General features: G+C 41.2%; 1 protein-coding gene across 2 annotated transcripts in view; it reads right to left on the reverse strand.

The window, feature by feature from the left end:
• Positions 1-18,158, reverse strand: part of adamts14 (ADAM metallopeptidase with thrombospondin type 1 motif, 14) — a 52,687-nt gene that overhangs the window by 11,037 nt on the left and 23,492 nt on the right. The window contains exons 6-13 of one of the 2 annotated variants that reach the window (XM_028967929.1): positions 13,758-13,905; positions 6,944-7,049; positions 5,808-5,951; positions 5,162-5,294; positions 4,341-4,454; positions 3,561-3,709; positions 620-792; positions 368-501 (exon numbers count right to left, since the gene is read on the reverse strand). In XM_028967929.1, coding sequence (XP_028823762.1) covers positions 368-501; positions 620-792; positions 3,561-3,709; positions 4,341-4,454; positions 5,162-5,294; positions 5,808-5,951; positions 6,944-7,049; positions 13,758-13,905 — 1,101 coding nt within the window. Of the gene's footprint in view, positions 1-367; positions 502-619; positions 793-3,560; positions 3,710-4,340; positions 4,455-5,161; positions 5,295-5,807; positions 5,952-6,943; positions 7,050-13,748; positions 13,906-18,158 lie in introns of both variants that reach the window. The other variant, XM_028967928.1, reaches the window with a different exon arrangement.

Consider the following 18,158-nt stretch of genomic DNA (forward strand, 5'->3'; position numbering starts at 1 on the left):
AGCTTTTTTCTGCAATGCATTTCACTCTTGGCTTCACTTGAGAACATGACCATAATTCACGATGATAACAGTCCTGAGGGTTTATGCTGAACACTTTCTTATCATTCACTCATGTTAAGGAGCATCTCATGATGATGACAATACTGAACAAACCAACCATGAAGGTAAAAAGGGGTGGAAAAACAGATTCATCAAACATACTTCACTTTCTCCTGCTACAAAATACAAAATATGAATCTTGCATTTAGTGATGTTTTTGTCCTTGTGATACTCGATTTCACAAAAAACAGACACAACAAGGGAGATGTGTGTGTGTGTGTGTGTGTGTGTGTGTGGTGGGAGTGTTAAGCTGTTCAGATACACGTACCAGGCACTCCCCTCGTGCACACACACTGAATGGGTCTGTGTAGCTGCACCGCGTCCCATCATGCATCACCTGGTTCATAAAGACCACCTCTCCCGTCTCCTTAGATCGACAGCTGAGCTCACACTTGCGGGCCTCTGCGAGACACCATGGACACACACAAAAAATTACACGGTAATTCCCCCAGGTTGTGCGGGACTAAATATGTCGCTCCAGCGTGCAAGAGTTTTGGGTTCGAACCGAATCCTAGCTCACCGTCAGGATGCTCATACGGCAGCCACGTGTGCTTGACGTTGTTGTGGTATTTGTTGCTCCTCTGCAGACACTGCTGTGCTTTGAAGTCCTCGAAAGGCCCCGGGCAGTCCTCTGTGTTGCACATCTGGTAATCAAAGGCGGAGCCAGGGCAGTCCCGCCCTCCATATGCTGGCCTGCAATGCATATCCAACCACAAATGAATTAAAGGCAAATGCTCGTCCAAAAACGTACCAAACATTGGCGCGATTTACTGAACATTATCCTGTATTAGCATGATCACCAATATATCTTTGATCTTTAGCGGGGGTTCCAAACGTGCGGCCCACAGGCCACATCCCACAAGGTCACGTTATGTATAGCTAGTATTATGGCTTGGTGATATGAAGCACTGATAACACACAAATTACAGATCCCGTAATGCAGTGCTTCACTTGCCTTGTCAAAAACGTTTTTTACACTGCAGCTGAGAACCTCATTTATGAGAAATCAGTCTGCAGCTTGCTCTCCTGAGACAGTGTGTTCAATCCCCTCACTGCTTTATAATCATGCCACTTTGTACATTCACCATTCCTCTGAGTCACGCCTCCCACGGAAATAAAAACGCTCAGCCTGTTCCTCTGCTCATATAGGTTAATGATGCATGCTGAGGGTAGACTTCAGTTGACCAAGAGAAAAAGGACTGCAGGTCAGGAACACTCATTAAAATGTGTTTTCAATTACCCAGGTTTTAAAAAGCCTATGACAGTACGTGTACATTTTAAGGGGAAGCTGAATTTAATGGTATATTGCAAAGGGTAGGCAGTAGTATATAGTACATAGGTACTAGTGTTTGACCTTAATAAATGAATATTAATAAATAGATTGTAGATGTCACACACGTGATGTGTGACATGCATTGTCATGAATTGTTCACATGGCAAAAGTTTAATCGAACGACTTAATCAATCCATTCATGGATTACCATTTGATTGAGAGGAAGCAGTACCTGTTGCAGTGTTGCCAAAATCAGCCCAAACATTGTCCAAACTATCTGAAGCAATTAACTGCTCAGACTTTTTAATCTAGTCACATATCTAAATGATCAATGTTGATCAAAAGTTTTTGTCAGGCAGTTTTTTTTTTTTTTTCAAACATAGCAAATTAATAAAGCAATGTACCTGGAAACACTGGGAGTGTGTATTTGTACATTTGTACACACTCCCTATTCATTATGGGTCTCGTATTTTTACTAGAGGTGGGCATAGATTAATTTTCTTAATCTAGATTAATCTCACTGTAATCTTGGAATTAATCTAGATTAATCTATAGTAAGAAAAATTAATCTAGATTAATCTAGAGTAAGCAAAATTAATCTAGATTCTAGATTAAAATGGCTCATTTGAATTCTGACGAAGGCATTCAGAATATGTGTGCTACCCAAATAATGACTAAAAGTAAGTCTTTGAGAACGGGTTTCTCAAGCCAGGTGGCGCATTAGACCAGGGGCTCATCTCCTGTTTCCAAAATGCATCACAACCTGCTTGAGAAAGCTGTTCTACTATGATAATTGGTGATGAAAATAAATTATGTTCGATAAGATGTACTTGTGTTTACCAACTGTTTATTCAGTTAAATAGCTGCATCCATGTTACCACGTCACGTTTGATGTGGTAATTTCACAGTTCGAAGACTCGTTCTCGCCCCTTACAGTGCAATTCGGCTAGGTATACATCCAATCTAAAATATCAAGGTGCAAGTCATCATAGTGTAGCGGTTCTTCTTCTGCGTTGTGTAACTTTTTGATTTCGTTTCTTGAACCGCAAATGATGAGCTGACACCCAAGAGATTTTCTGTGCAAAGTGTACTCTGTACAAAAAGCAAGGTCGCATCTTTCTGCACCTCTCTCTCTCACAACTCACACCATGTGTCCAAGAGAACTGAACATTAACATAAAGCATTCACAATTTACAATACTGCATTCCTGTACAAAAAGCAAGGTCGCGTCAGAACATCGCGTCACACATCGCGTCTTCTGCACCTCTCTCTACAATATACAGTATTAAAAGGACATTAAAAAAATATTCACAAAATAACACACATGCAAAACATTCCTAATATGTACATAAAGAGGCAACTCTGCAAAAGCAGATTCATTAAACATACTTCACTTTCTCTAGCTACAAAAATACTAAATATGTTTCTTGCATTAGATTCTTCAAAATGGCTCAATCTTAGTCTCCATAACTGCCACAGAGTAGATGCATCCAAATTTTTGACTGGTAGTGTAGGTGCTCAAACTTTCAAGCACCTGCACGGTCTGCATTTGTAGACTGTGACCCATCTGTACCTGCATCAGACAACTACTACCCCAACCATCAATTGTCAGTTTAGGACCCTAGAAACACAGCATTAAAACTGGCATGCTAGTGGGATGCTGCAGAGACCGTAAATACTGTCTGTGCAGCTTCTTGCAGATGTATAAATATAACATTTTCAGTGAAGACTGGTTGAAAGAACTAAACTCCAGATGCCCCAGATTAAGCTTAATGTAAGCTTTTGCATTTAGTGGATACATCGCTACCTTTACGGCACCAAGGCCTTCAGCTCATCCTCAGTTCATGAATCGAGTCACGAAGTGAAATAAAACCCCAGTGATGCTCTACACCAGGGTTTCTTAGCTCAGTCCATCAATACCTGAATAGACGAGATTGACGTAACCCCATTCCTGAACCAAAGGACTGGATTTAATAAGTTAACTCAACAGACAATGCAGAATTATATATGTGCCTACACAACATATGCAGAAGCATATGTATATGCATATGCTCCCACACTCCCACTCAATTAAAGTAAGCTTGAGTGCATGTGATTGTGAAGTACATCTGCAGTTTTGCAGGTTTTGCAAGTGTGTATGTGTGTGTATGTGGACAATCTGTCCTTTGCTTTGCAATATGGTGCTTACGCTGGGTTGTTGCACTGCCGGCTGCGAGAGCGGATTCCTCCTCCACAGGTACGGGAGCAGGAGCCATATCTTGACCAGGAGCCCCAGCTACCATCGTGGCCATAAGGCTCATGAGATGACCTCCAGATGCAGTGACCCTTAAAGCACCACTGTGGTAATGGAGCAGACATTGGTTACACTTATATATTAGCAGGTAATCTGATATTTGATTAAAGTAGATGCCATGTGGTTTAGATATTTTCTCTAAATGTTGTGAGAGGACCTCCAGCAGGCCAGTCCCTCTTCTGTACTGGAGAGAATGGAGAAGCAGGTGGCTGTTTGCGTCTTGTTATCTGTATATTGGAGAGCAGGAACTAACTAATGAGAAGATGTTCCAATCCCCAATGTGCCCTATGTAAGGGCACATTGAGGACATCTTCCACAAATCCCTCTATTCTCCACACTCCTAATACCCCTTTTCAACAAGGTGGACACAAATGTGAAATCAGTGAACACGCCTCATGCACCATGTCTTCATTAAGAACATTACAGTAAATTGTGTTTATTACAATTTTCTAATGCCTATTCACATGCATTTTACTACAGTAATGAGCATGAAGTGAATGAAGTGTATTGAGTTGAAGGTCATAGGAAGGTCACAGTTTAACCTATGAAATATCGTAACTTAACAATAGGAAAAATTGTGTACATTAGTTTGGCTGGGCACCTATTATAAAAACGAATAGTTGAAAATAAAGGTGGCAATGTTAAATTGTCCTCCTTGACAGTGACAGTACCCACCTTCCCTGGTGAACATTCAGTTCCATCCACGGGTGGGCCCTTCTTGGTCTTACAGAAGTACTGGTTGTCAGGGTGACTGCACCACAGCTGCTTACAGGGGTCATAGGTCCGGAACTGGAGGAGGCGAGAGGATTTTAAAATGTAATTAAAAGTTAAATTATTACAATGTGTTCTGCCTCAAACTGTCTATTTTTCTGTAAATCAATGTAATATTTTTATAAATGTTTAATATTTTTAAAGGCGTAGTGACAATCTGTGCTAATGTACACATGAAATGTGCAAGTCAAGTTCCCATGGGGGGTCACAAGATAACAAACAGTGGAACAGTTACAACACAGCATAAAAACAAAACTAAACTTAAACATAAAAAAACATAAGACAAAAAATATAAAGTAAAATGTCTGACTATGAAATGCTGTGGATTTAAAGTAAAAAGTCTCCCCAAATGGATATACTTTAGTAAAGTACAGATACATGAAAAAAAATCTACTTTGAAGTCTGAATTCCCTGTGTGTGCACAGATTCTCCACAGGACTGGAGTTTAAGGCCCTTGCACCATAAAGTCTGATATTAAAGCAATTGTGTGCTAGATATCCACAATTCTGTACAAATCTTCAGAACATTCATTTAAATTAAAAGATAATAATTTTTTTAAAAGGGGAATATGCCCCACATTAACAAAATGGAAAATAAAAAGTGCTGAGAAGAAACACAAGGCTTGGCAGAGAGGAGCAGGTGAAATACAAATAGTTTTCCTTCTTGCAGTTTACATATTCTGCATGTAATTAATAAAATCTAAGCAGAGTGACTGAAGGACTCACAGCAGTGCACATCTTGTATCCCACACCAAAATCAAAGCGGCATTGCTCATCCATTGAGTAGTTTATCCCAGGAAGTTCTGGCTGCTTGGGCCATTTGTGCTCAAAGGGATCATCCAAGAGACAGTCGTAGGAGCTGGGCAAACGAGACACAAAGGACAGTTTGGTGTGCCTCTGGAAACACAGACATCATGTAGAGCCACTAATGGTCAGACCATGGTTCCTAACAGAACATTTGTCATGTATAAATAACAAAAAAAAGACATGATCATTATTGATATAACAAATAAAAAAAAATCTCAGTTTCATATAAGGAAGCACCACTAGATGGTGCCAGAGCGACTAAGCAAAAGAGCTGCAACAATTTATGATCTCAACACCACATGATCCCATGTGCACCTCAACAGTACCACATTAAATCTTGTCCAGGATAAAGGGGGAAAAAAACAGTCCTATAGATCCTATCAATCCTCTTGTGTTAATTAGTTTGTCTAGTCCTCCAATTTTGTCCATGAGATCAAATGTAATTTAGAAGTGGAACTTTCCTGATCAAAAAGTTAAAAGTTATAGCTTTAGCCAGCATGTGTTGAAGTGAGACCATTTGTCCCTGTTACCTTGGGACATTTCCCTATGATGGAGAGGATCTTACTGGATATAGCGGTTGAGTTCCTGTTTGCTGCAGCGTGACCAATGGTAACGATGGAAAGCAGCCTGCACCAGAGGGGCCATGATGCTTCCCATGCTGGTTTCGTCCGCACAGCGGTTGCCTTGACCATCGTGCTCCATCCCTAACCTGGGCACAGAAATATCAATAATTACATTGATGTATGAGGCTGGGACTCTATAAGTGGTATTATTACTGTAATAAAAATGTAATCAAAATGGAAATTGGCCCCAGCCCAATATGTAGCATATTCCAATTTCTAACCTCATTTTAATCATTAGTATAATAGAAATAGTGAAATAGCCTAGAGTTAATAAAATATACTTAAAACATTGTATTACATTGTCAAAAACCCCTTGCACACGGCTCAGTTGCACTGACAAGTAGAAGCACTGAAAGTGCCTCTAAAATTCATGGGTTTAAATTAGCAGATCTTTGTACAGATGTGGCACATGTACACAAAAAAGACAACTTGCCAAGGGAAAATGTGAAAATCTGCCACTGTTACACAACAGATCTGGCACAGAACTTTCAATTCATTCCATATGGTTGGAAAAATAAAACATCCATGTGGACTTGCCTACAGAAAAGCACAAGGCCGCCACCTTGCTCCACTCTAACGAAAAGGAGACACTGCTGAGCTGAACTGACACTGGTCTCATCACAGCAGACCTGCCGGCTGGCCAGTCTGCCCAAAACTATTTCAAATTCTGATAATAATTCCAGTTCCGAATGCAGAGATAAATTTATTAATACAAATGCACTTGGATTCTGCACAATGCAACTATAATCCGTCACCCACGGCCAGATTTTCAATTTTGGGGAGGACAGGGACAGGCTGCTGTCTGATGGATGTTGCGTAGACACAGCTGTATAAAAGATGTAAAAATTTAAGTAAATATCATATTACTAACTGTGCTATATATTAAATAATATATAGTAAATAATATCATCATAAAAGTCATCATCATCATCAATGGCATCATCAACACAAATACTGATTTATTATGAGGTACGCAGCAGCAACAAACAAAAACAATACATCAGCGAGCCCAATTAATTTCTCGATTGAACATGTGAAGATTTAATACCCAAAGATGTAATAGCAATCGTAAACTTACACGTGCCCCGTTTCGTGGGCAACCACGAAAGCCGACGAGAAGCCGTCCTCATGGTTCAGAGTGCAGCTCCGCAGGGGATGGCACATACCCGTCACAGGTGCATAACCTGGGTGAGAGAGGTCAAAGGACACTGAGGATAAACTGTAATGGCAGCGCAGCCTGATCCATGAGTAAAGGGGGAGGGGGGACCAAACCAGAGGCAAGGACCTAAAAGCCACTGACACCAACACGGGCTTGAATAAATACAAATTCATCATCAACATGAAAGGAACTGTATATGTGTGCAAAGATTTTTTTCAGTAACGGTTAATTTACGGTGGCATACCGTAAAGTTTTGGAACCCTTGTTACTCTGAATGGTTAAATGAGCAGAAGTTGAACTGATCACCAAAAGACATTAATTTAAAGATGACAGATTTGTGGCTTATTTATTGATTTCTTTCACAACTGTACAATGAAAAAATGAAAGGGACACCGTTCAAAATTTTGGACACCACAATACATATAAACAGATACAATTAGAATTTACATTTGAAGTCTCAGGTAACCACTATCAAGGCAAGGTAATGCAGATCTCACAGCTAGTTTTTTAAAAGCAACTCACCACCAGAATATTTTTATGTTGTAAATGAATAATGAATGATAATATTGTGTGTGTGTTTTGAACCTTAAAATAATGGAAATAAAATGGCTTGCTTAACATGAGGATGATCAATTCATTTTCTGTAAAGGTTCCCAAAAATTTACATGCCACTGTAAATTTACAACCCCAATTCCAATTGAAGTTGGGACATTAGATAAAAACAGAATACTGTAAAGATCCTCCCCAACATCAGCTGAGCGCCCTCCGGTGTTGTTGGTATATGGTTTTCGCCTTGCATCGTATAGTTTTAACTTGTAGATGTAGCGATGAACTGTGTTAACTGACAATGGTTTTCTGAGCCCATGTGGTAATATCCTTTACAGAATCATGGCGGTTTTTAATGGAGTGCTGCCTGAGGGATCAAAGGTCACAGGCATCCAATGTTGGTTTTATGACTTGCCACTTATGTGCAAAGATTTCTGTAGAGCCTTATTGGCAGTAGATGATGAAATCCCTGGATTCCTTGCAATTGTATATTGAGAAACATAAACTGCTGGACTGTTTGCCCATGCATTTGTTCACAAAGTGGGGAAACTCACCCCATCTTTGCTCGTGAACCTCTGAGCCTTTGAAGATGCTCCTTTTATACCCAATCGTGACAAACATCTGTTTCCAATTAAGATGTTAATCTGTGGAATGTTCAAAACAGCATTGTTTTTTCAGCATTTCTCAACTTTACCAGTCTTTTCCTGCCCCTGTCCCCAGGCATCAAATTGAGTGAAGATTAGCAAAAAAAAGTAATAAAGTTTATCAGTTTAAATTAGTCTTAAATCAATTTAATATAGGTCGAAAAGGATTTGCAAGTCATTGTATTCTGTTTTCATTTACATTTTACACAATGTCCCAAATTGGAATTGGGGTTGTGAAATATGTTAGAATATTACAATCTCCCCTATCTTTTCCACAGGGACTGCCACGCTTAAGAAAAATGCCCATAGGCATCTAGTCATTTTGAAATTTCAGATTTCAAAGCACAAACCAAGACAAGCCATGCTAAATGATGTCAAGACTATGAACGAAACATCAATCCATATACTTATGCTTAAGAAAGGTGTTCGGCACCATTACGCACCAGCCGGACAAGGTGCGTCAAGCAAATATTCAGTCATTTCATGATGAGTTTTTTTTTTTTTTTTTTATAGCTTTCCAATAAGTTTGAAATCTAGTGACTGAATTTCCTATTGACTCTGCACTGGGGTCCAAAATCTTCCCAGTACTGGGACCTCTTTCTTTTGGAACAGAATGTCCACTCACATTTTTTCTCTTCGCGCTGCTCTGCTGGCAACACTGTTCAATCTACCATTCCAATCTACCAATCTACACACGGAAATCCCAGCCTAGGAAATCCCACTCTGGCTTCTTCCTATCCTCTGTACTATTCACCAATTATCTACAGTCTGTTTGATCATCTTTAATAATAATTAAATTGGAAGATTCAGTGGAATTGGACGAATTAGGTTGTTTGTCCCATTCTTTTGGGGACAACACAGGAAAAACTAGAATATTGCATTGTGGCTATAATATTGTGATAGAATCAATCAGTCACTATTAATAGTGTTTGGAAGGGCCCTATTTTTACATTACAAAGTGTAATAATGTCATCTTACCGCAAGCAATTGTGTAAGCATCTAGACATGGCATGACTTGTCTCAAGCTCATAAGAAATGCGAAACTTCAAGAAGCTGTTCAGATATTTTAACTTGGCATGGACATTAGAACACACTAGACAGACACATAGCAGAGTAACACAAACACTCACACTGACGGCGCAAAGTACACAAAACACAGAGCAAAGCACGACTGACACAGTATGCTGTACTCGATCAAGAGATGTGCAGTGGTTCAGCTTAAGTGCAGTTGGCTTTGGTTTCAACAGCATTTCAGCTCCGGTCTTTGGACCGGCATGAAAGAAATGTCATGCTTCTTGACCTTCAGAAGAACTTTGGCATGCAGGTAAAAAAGCAGAAAATGCAGAAACCAGGTCGCTTACAAGTAAAAAAAGTAACAAAACAGATTGTCAGCAGAGGAGAGGGGAAGCATCAACCTGCCCAGTGGCAGCATCCAGTAAAAAAAAAAATCAATAATGAATTCACCATTAGCAAAACCAGCACCATTCATCTGCAGGCACGCATTAACACTCATCTGGGCACCTACCAGCCATTTTGCTGTTAACATTTACAAATGCAAATTAAAACCCAAGGTGTTTTTTCAGTGAGAAAAGCCTGCAGTGCTCAACCCTTTATCCTGATGAGGATAGAGGGCCTGACGGGAAAATGCACACTGCATTCCCATGGGAAAGAAGCCAACGTGAGCTCTGGGCTGCTGAAGCAAAGTTCAAGCTGCTGACGTAAAAGGTAGCACAGAAGTCAGAGATCACAAGTTAGGAAGCAAACCTGCTGCAGCAGTACCTCAGGACTGTAACAGACAGCCACGTAAAATGGCACAGTTGCACACACAGAAATTGAACCACTGTGGGTGTGATAAGATAATAGTTTAAAAGGTCAAGTCAAATGTGACCACGCAAATGTCTTACATGAGATGAGGAGAGTTTAATACGGACAACTGTGTTGTGTCAGTCATGTTATTTACACAATTTATGTATATGTTTTAATTCGTTGTGTTTTTTTGTTCTATATGCTTTCGTATTTTTTTCTTTTGGTCTTGTTTAAAATGCTTTCGATGAATGTTTTTCCATCCCTAGCTGTAGCCCCATTTTCTTACAGAGGGCAATAAAAGTGAAGGGATCTGTCATTTTCAGGAAGTACTTTTTAAAACTAGATGTTTTTCAAATAATCCCATTACTACTGTTTTAATCTAGGGACTCTTTGATCTCATCCTATCTCAGTGAATTTAATGCAGCTAAAAGTGTTTTTTATGTCTCTCAAAGTTAAAATGCAACTATGATGAAAATTACAGACCTCTGTCATCTTTTTAAGTGGCTGACAAATACATTTTTGCCCCACTGTGTGTATGTCTGTGTGTGTGTGTGTGTGTGTGTGTGTGTGTGTTCATGCTCTGGGGTAATTCTTTGTGTATCAAGCAATTATGTCCCAGATTGTGAATCCTGAATCTTGTGAATTGTCAAAATTAGCGACAGGAAGAACCAACCAGTATGTGCGTGTAGTACCAATCTGTTGCTGTAAGCCATAATGTTTTTCTTTATTTCCTTGAAATGCTTTATGAATGCGGATCTGGCTCTTCAGGTCTATATTTGGAGCCGGAATTTCTCAACCTGCAGTAAAAGTCTTGCAGGAGGCTGTGATGTTTGCTTATAGACTGAATGAACACAATCTGAAAAAGACCAAGCCCATGCAGCCCCAAGGGCCATGGATACTGTCCTGTTACGGGCATAACACACCTGCAGCCATGGCAACAGACAAGTTGTGAAAAACAAAGTGGTGGGGCCACCGCGATTGTCCCTAAACCACTAGATGTGCTTCCAAAAAGATAAGACAAGAAGAACAACAAAGCGATTTCAGCTAAGACAAACTTTGTAATTTATGGCTCTCCTCATTTATCTATCTTGTACCAAAAGCTATTATTCAACTTTATTAAAGCCTTTAATGTTTCAGAAAAGGAGCATTGCTCTCTCTGAAAATACATTCTGCAGTTGTTTCAGTGTGTCAGACCTGTAAAATTGACTTTAAAATCACTGGTCCATGATACAGTAAGCTGAGGTCCCACTACTGTACCCAAATGGGCAAAATGTTCTGAAAGTAATTTAGTTGGTTTTGCTGAAATTTTAATGGAAATTCCAACTTTAGATCTCATGTCACTGAGAACAGATGTGCAGTCACCATTTCCTGACCCAGTGGTCAGTCATCAAATTGATGATATAAGCTAAGATGGATATGTTTGCACTGTTCTTAAGTTATTTAGTATCTGTACTTCACATTTTTGGAGAACTTATGACTTTCACTTCACTACATTAGAAAGACAAAAATTGGATGTTTTACTTCAATACATTTCTATCAAGGGTCTTGCTAATCATTACTTATAATTCTGAAACTTGATGTTTTTTTCACCAAGGAATAAATCAATCAGTATGGTCACGTCACGTCTGACGTAATCTGTAACTACCAATTTATGTTCAAGACCGGTACCGCATTTCTGCACACTTGCCCATATCTTGATGAAATGTTAACATTTTCTGAAAGGATTATTGTGTTTTAAGTGCATGCAGTGTCTGCCTAAAACCAACTAAACTGCTCCAAAAATAAAGGGAACACTTAAACAACACAAAGTAACTCAAAGTCAATCACACTTCAGTGAAATCAAACTGTCCATTTAGGAAGCAACGCTGACAATCAATTTCACATACTGTTGTGCAAATGGCAGAGACAACAGGGGGAAATTATAGGCAATTAGCAAGACGTCCCCAATGAAGGCGTGGTCCTGCAGGTGGTGACCACACACCACTTCTCAGCTCAATTCACTTTCTGGCTGATGTTTTGGTCCTTTTGAATGCTGGCGGTGCTTTCACTCTAGTTGTAGCGTGAGACGGAGTCTACAATACACACAAGGGTTATAGTAGCCTAGTGGGTAACACACTCGCCTATGAACCAGAAGACCCAGGTTTAAATCCCACTTACTACCATTGTGTCCCTGAGCATCACACTTAACCCTAAGTTGCTCCAGGAGGGGACTGTCCCTGTAACTGCTGATTGTAAGTCGCTCTGGATAAGGGCGCCTGATAAATGTCATAAATGTAAGTGGCTCAGGTAGTGCAGCTCATCCAGGATGGCACATCAATGCAAGCTGTGGAAAAAATGTTTGCTGTGTCTGTCAGGAGACGTGGAGGAGGCCGTAGGAGGGCAACAACCCAGCAACAGCACCGTTACCTCTGCGTTTGTGCAAGGAGGAACAGGAGGAGAATTGCCAGAGCCCTGTCAGAAACAGACTCCATTAGGAGTCATGAGGGTGGCATGAGGGCCTAATAAAGTGAAGTGATTGGCATTGTGATACACAGCAGCACAGCACACGGTGCACACAATGAAATGTGTCCTCTGCATTTAACCCATCACCTTTGGTGTGCAGTGGGCAGCCATGATAGGGAGCAGTGTGTTTGGACGGTGCTTTGCTCAGTGGCACCTGAGTGGCATCTTGGTGGATTGGGATTCAAACCGGCAACCTTATGATTACGGGGCCGCTTCCTTAACCACTAGGCCACCACTGCCCACACATGTCCACAAGTGTAGGTTGTGCGTACATTCCGGAGCACGTTTTGGGCTTTAAGCACAACTTCCACCACTGGTGCCCCGTGCTTTCACAGATGAAAGCAGATTCACACGAGCACATGTGACAGACGTGACAGTCTGGAGACGCCAGCACGACCGGTGTGGCAGTAGGCATCAGTAATGGTGGCGCTTCTTTGGGGGGGCTGCATGTGCCCACCAGAGCTAGCCTGACTGTCATTAGGTATCAAGATGGGATCCTCAGACCCCCTGAGACCATATGCTGGTTTTGAGTGTGACTCCAAATCCAGACCTCCATGGCATAATAAATTTGATTTCCATCATTTTTGTAAAATGTAGTTCTCAGCACATTCAAATGTGTAAAGAACAAAGTATTTGATATGAATATTTCATTATTTCACATCTCAGATGTCTTATTTTTGTGTTTCCTTTATTTTTTGAGCAGTGCATATAACGGCCTACAAAAACTCGTCCTCCAACCTGTGCATGACCTCCAACCTTGTTTGAGCATTTAAATACAAATCACATTAAAGTCCAAAATGGCCATGTTTCACCAGTGGTACAATTAAGTACTTTGTCCACCTCTGGCAGCGTCTAAAATGAGGACTTTAAGTGAAAAGGTTTAGTTCACTTGTACTTTAGCATTTACTTTTTGCTCTACATGCCAAAAACTCTCCTTTGATCATCATTTGGGTCAACTAGCTGTAAACAAATGATTTAGAACTTCAGTGATCTTTATTCTTTTGTGTTTGAATACCCAGGTTGGCGCCACTACCCAGTCAGCAAGGTGCTGGGATTGAAAGCAGAAGCACTGGATGCTGTTGGGTTTCAGAGTGAGGTCAGACCAGCACGGATAGAGGTGAACCCACCCAGCAGCTTTCCAGGGACCTTACCTGAGCTGGACAGGAGGCCAACCCTTGACAATGGAAGCATAACTGCACAGTCCCCGATCGAGTGAAATACAGTACCTTGCATACCTGCGGGACCAAAATCTTGCCTTGTCAGGAAGATGGCGTGGTCGTGATACTCGGCATGGTTGGGGTCAAGGCGCTGCTGCGTGTTAGCCCAACGACACACCTGCTCCAGGCTCCGAGATGGGTTTCCACGCTCGATGAGCGAGATGGACTGAACACAGATAAACACATAAAATAATAACTTAGAAATATGGATAATGAGCCCAAACAGACAGAACCCTCCATAACTTGTGTCTTCTTCCTTAACGTGTTTTTCTGTTTCTCACATTTTATTGGCCTTTACCCTTTATATACCCTAACTGCTCGCCCTGAATGTTCCCTAGACTGCAATTGTTACGTCCCTGTCAACTAGGGACTTATTGTTCTGTGTATTAATTGTGTGGTTTTGTGTGTCTTTTAGGCTGTCCTGGTGGGAAGGGATGCTGAACTACTGGCTACTTCAGTACTACTACTACTACTACATAAGTTAACAATGCAACACACAAACACAATGGCAACAATACCACTAAACTACACACAACAAATATCCACTGCAACATATCATCCCTGAAATCCCAACCACAAGATCCGCATTTCTCACATTAGGAGGTGAAACTCACCAACCCGTTTCTGTTCGGAGAGGAAGAAACTAACTCACAGCTTTTTGTCATTTCCTTGAGTTATTTTGAGTCACACATTGAACATTTTCCGCTTTGTGTGATGTTTCATACTGTAACCATATGAACAGTGAGAGAACTCTGATCCTTTGACTCTGCTGTCCACTTTGAACTCTGGAATTTTCTTTTGTTTTCTCTCATTGTGTGTGTTTTCTTACTTCAACTGATAAGCGCTGTACAGTCGTGGCCAAAAGTTTTGAGCGACGCAAATACTGGCTTTTCGCAAAGTCTTTCTCCAAGTGAGGTCAGCAGAAATGAGAATCAGCGCGTGACTACAACCTCCACTGCTGGAGATGCCGCTGTTCAGATTTGAGTTAAAACATGACAGACCGATCACAGCATTTTGTATTTCAACATTTTCAGTGAACTATTGCAGTATGTACAGCATCACAATGACCTGTGAATTGTGATACATATAGTATTGTGAGATCGTTGCCAATACACACCCTTACAACACGTTGATGACCGCGTGTGTTTCCTTGCAGGTAACTACGGTTAACAGAGGAAGAACAATGATTTCAAGCATCGCCAGTCTGCTATTCTAACTCAATCAGCATGACAGGATGATCTCCAGGCTCGTCAACGGCAAATTGGGATTAAGTCCATGGCACCATGGTCCAGGGACTTTATAATTCATCTGATCACTCTTCACAACATTATGGAGTATATGCAAATTGCCATAATAAAAGCGGAAGCAGCAAACTTTGTGAGAACCAGTATTTGTGTCATTCTCAAAGCCTTTGGCCACGACTGTACATTCTCTACAATTCTCTTGCACATTGTGAAATGTTCTGACAGACTGCAGCAGCACTGTCTTTCTTTACTGCAGTACCTGAGGTCTGTCCAGGGATTTCATTCTCATACTTCAGATTTGGTGGGAACACAATCTGGGATGATCAGATACCACTGAGCTGAAGAATGGTCTTTCGTGTTTCAGCCAGATAGAAATACAAAGAGTCAAAGTTTTAACGCCACATGAACAAAGTACGGTGAAAAATGAATTGCTTGCTCGGCTGCTTCTATTCAGCCAAGACAATTAACTTTATAACAGTGCAATTCCATAATGAAGACAATAAAAAGTATACACTAAGCACCCAGTATAATAGAACGTAACATGTTGTGGAGGTACATGGAATATAGAGAGAGAAAAATTGTTCAGAACTTGCAATGTGTAAAACAGTGGGGGAAGAAGCTGCTTCTGATCATTTCAAACTGTCCACTTCCACAGACATGACTGGCACAAGAGATGTTTAGGGATCATTTGGAATGGTTTGCTAATGCGTATAAAAATTTTGAATCCTGCTGGAAAAATGTTATTTGTGCCTTGAGGAAACTTGAGGCACAACAGATGTTTAAAGCGCGTTTGCATAGAGGAACTGCATAGTCAGAATGTGTGCATTCAATTTACTTACTATTGTGCCCAGATTGGGCCTGATTTTCATTCTATGGCATCTTTAAATATCAATTTGCCACATAATTAAGTATATGCATCATTATTATTTAAAGTAATTTTTTATGTAAAAAGAAAAAGTTATTTTCTTCAAAACGTTAATGACAGGTAGGGAAAACAAATGGCTTCTTAGCAGTATTCTTTACCCTCTGTCACCAGCCTCCAGTGATAGCTATCTGGAAAAGCAGTGAGGTGGAAATTGGTTAGAAACCAGATATTTAAGCGCAAACTGAGGCGGACTCCTCAAATAAACCCGCGCTCCTGTCTGTCTTTCCCCGCCTTTCCCCTCGGCCCATATTCCACTCGGTGGCAACAGGGCCAGAATTGTGCACTAAATGGAAACCCGGCGATGTGTTTCTATCCCCGCTGGCATAAGGTGTCACTATTAATTTTAGACAGCAATGGAGGCAAAGTCTAGTGGAAAAACTGTAGCAGTCAGGCCAGACCACCCCCCCACCCTCACGCCCTGTCCATAACCAGCTGGAGGGGGGTGGAAAACAGCATTCTGAAGCAGCATGTGCAGTAATCTAAGCTCAGGGACTCGCGAGAGAATCGCTTGGATCATTTGTTACCAGAATACCGATCTTTCCAGACATGAGCGCATGTAACACCAGACATCTCCACGTTCTTATAATTAGAGACAGCTTACACAAGTGTTGTACCATTCCAAAATGAAAGTGGGTGTGTTGTTTAGAAGGCATGGTGAGTGACAGTTGGTGACAGTCACAGTCAACCGATGCCGTTGGTGCAGGACTGTCGCATCTTATCTGCAGGACTAAATCAATGTATTGTACGTCCGATACACAAATACTCCCAAATGTAACCTGTTACATTATTGTGTCATGGCGGCACAAGGCAAGGAGTACGTAGTCACTCGATTCCAACACAAAGCACGGGTTTAATAACAAGGCAAGGAATACATTGACAAATGCAGGACTACACACAGTGAGGATCTATTTACACTAATAACACAGGTGAAAACCCTAAAGGATCATCAGGTACAAGACAGACACAAAAACACCAGGAAAACCTGGCCTGGGTGCCAAGAGTGCCACTGGGTGCCACTTCCTCCTACAGCCGTAAAACCTAGGAATATCCATAATGAAAGGAAGCGGTGCATCAAAAATGGTCCCGATGCCCCAAACTGCAAAAGTTCCACTGTTCCAGCCACAGACCCCGCTGGGCAGACCCATCCGCTGTTCCTTGGACACCACCGGCCGGGAAACAGGAATGCAGACGTCCTCGATCCCAGACGTGAGAGTAAGGACTCTGCCGGAAACCGCTGCATGTCCGTACCATTGACCACCACCGGGACACGCAACCCCAGCCCCGGGCTCCCCGGGTGCCTGTCATGGCTGCCCTCTGCTCACCAAGGGTGATGGTTCAAAGCAGAGGACACATTTCGTTGTGTCACCGTGTGCTGTGCTGTAGTGTATCACAATGACAATCACCTCCCTTTCATTTCCCCTTTTACATAACTTTAAAACCAAAGGCCATAGCCAGGCCAACTTTGTTGGACTAACAGTTTAGTACAATTAAAGTCAGATTAAAATGTTTACATGTAGTTTAAAAGTGTGATTAGACTTATGATTAGATTCTCTCTAACATAATGTTAATGTACTGACTGTAGTCACAGCCCATATATTATCTATTTTGCTTCCATTGACAGACACAAACCCTGGAAGTGGAGGGCACGAGCCCTGCACATTTTTGAGTTTACCCTCATTTAACACACCACATTCTCCTGCTTACTACCACACAGTTTTTCAGCTGAATCTGGTGTGGTGGTACATGGAAAGAACTAAGCTGTCCAGTGCTGTTGCCCTCCAGAACCCAGGTTGATGACCCTTGGATTAACCTTCACTTCCCTGTTATTGGTCCTCTTTAAGTTGCAAAAGGAAAAAGCCCCTGGTCTTTCCGAACAGACGGCAGAAGAAACATGAGAAGAATGCAACAGCAACAGCAAGCACACGACATTGCCTGCGGCCATGGGCCACACACACATTTGCACAATACCTGTGTGCACTTATCTGCCATTAAGTGTCGCTTACAATCTAAAAAAGGAACTATATATGCAAATAGAATGAATTTGCATATAATGGAGAGTCAGGCAGCAGCTTGCTATATCTTAATGCAGCTCAAGGATAAGAAACATTGATGCTAAAATCTCAAATGGATCTGAAAAGTCACTACAGCAAGCAGCAGAGTCACAATTTATGCACAGTTGTGAGTGTCCAGACATTCCTATGATTTGAGCAAAGGTCTACATTGGGAACTAGTAAACATGTTGAATATTAT

This window comes from Denticeps clupeoides, chromosome 2 (genome assembly GCF_900700375.1).
Source record: "Denticeps clupeoides chromosome 2, fDenClu1.1, whole genome shotgun sequence".
Lineage (NCBI taxonomy): Eukaryota > Metazoa > Chordata > Actinopteri > Clupeiformes > Denticipitidae > Denticeps > Denticeps clupeoides.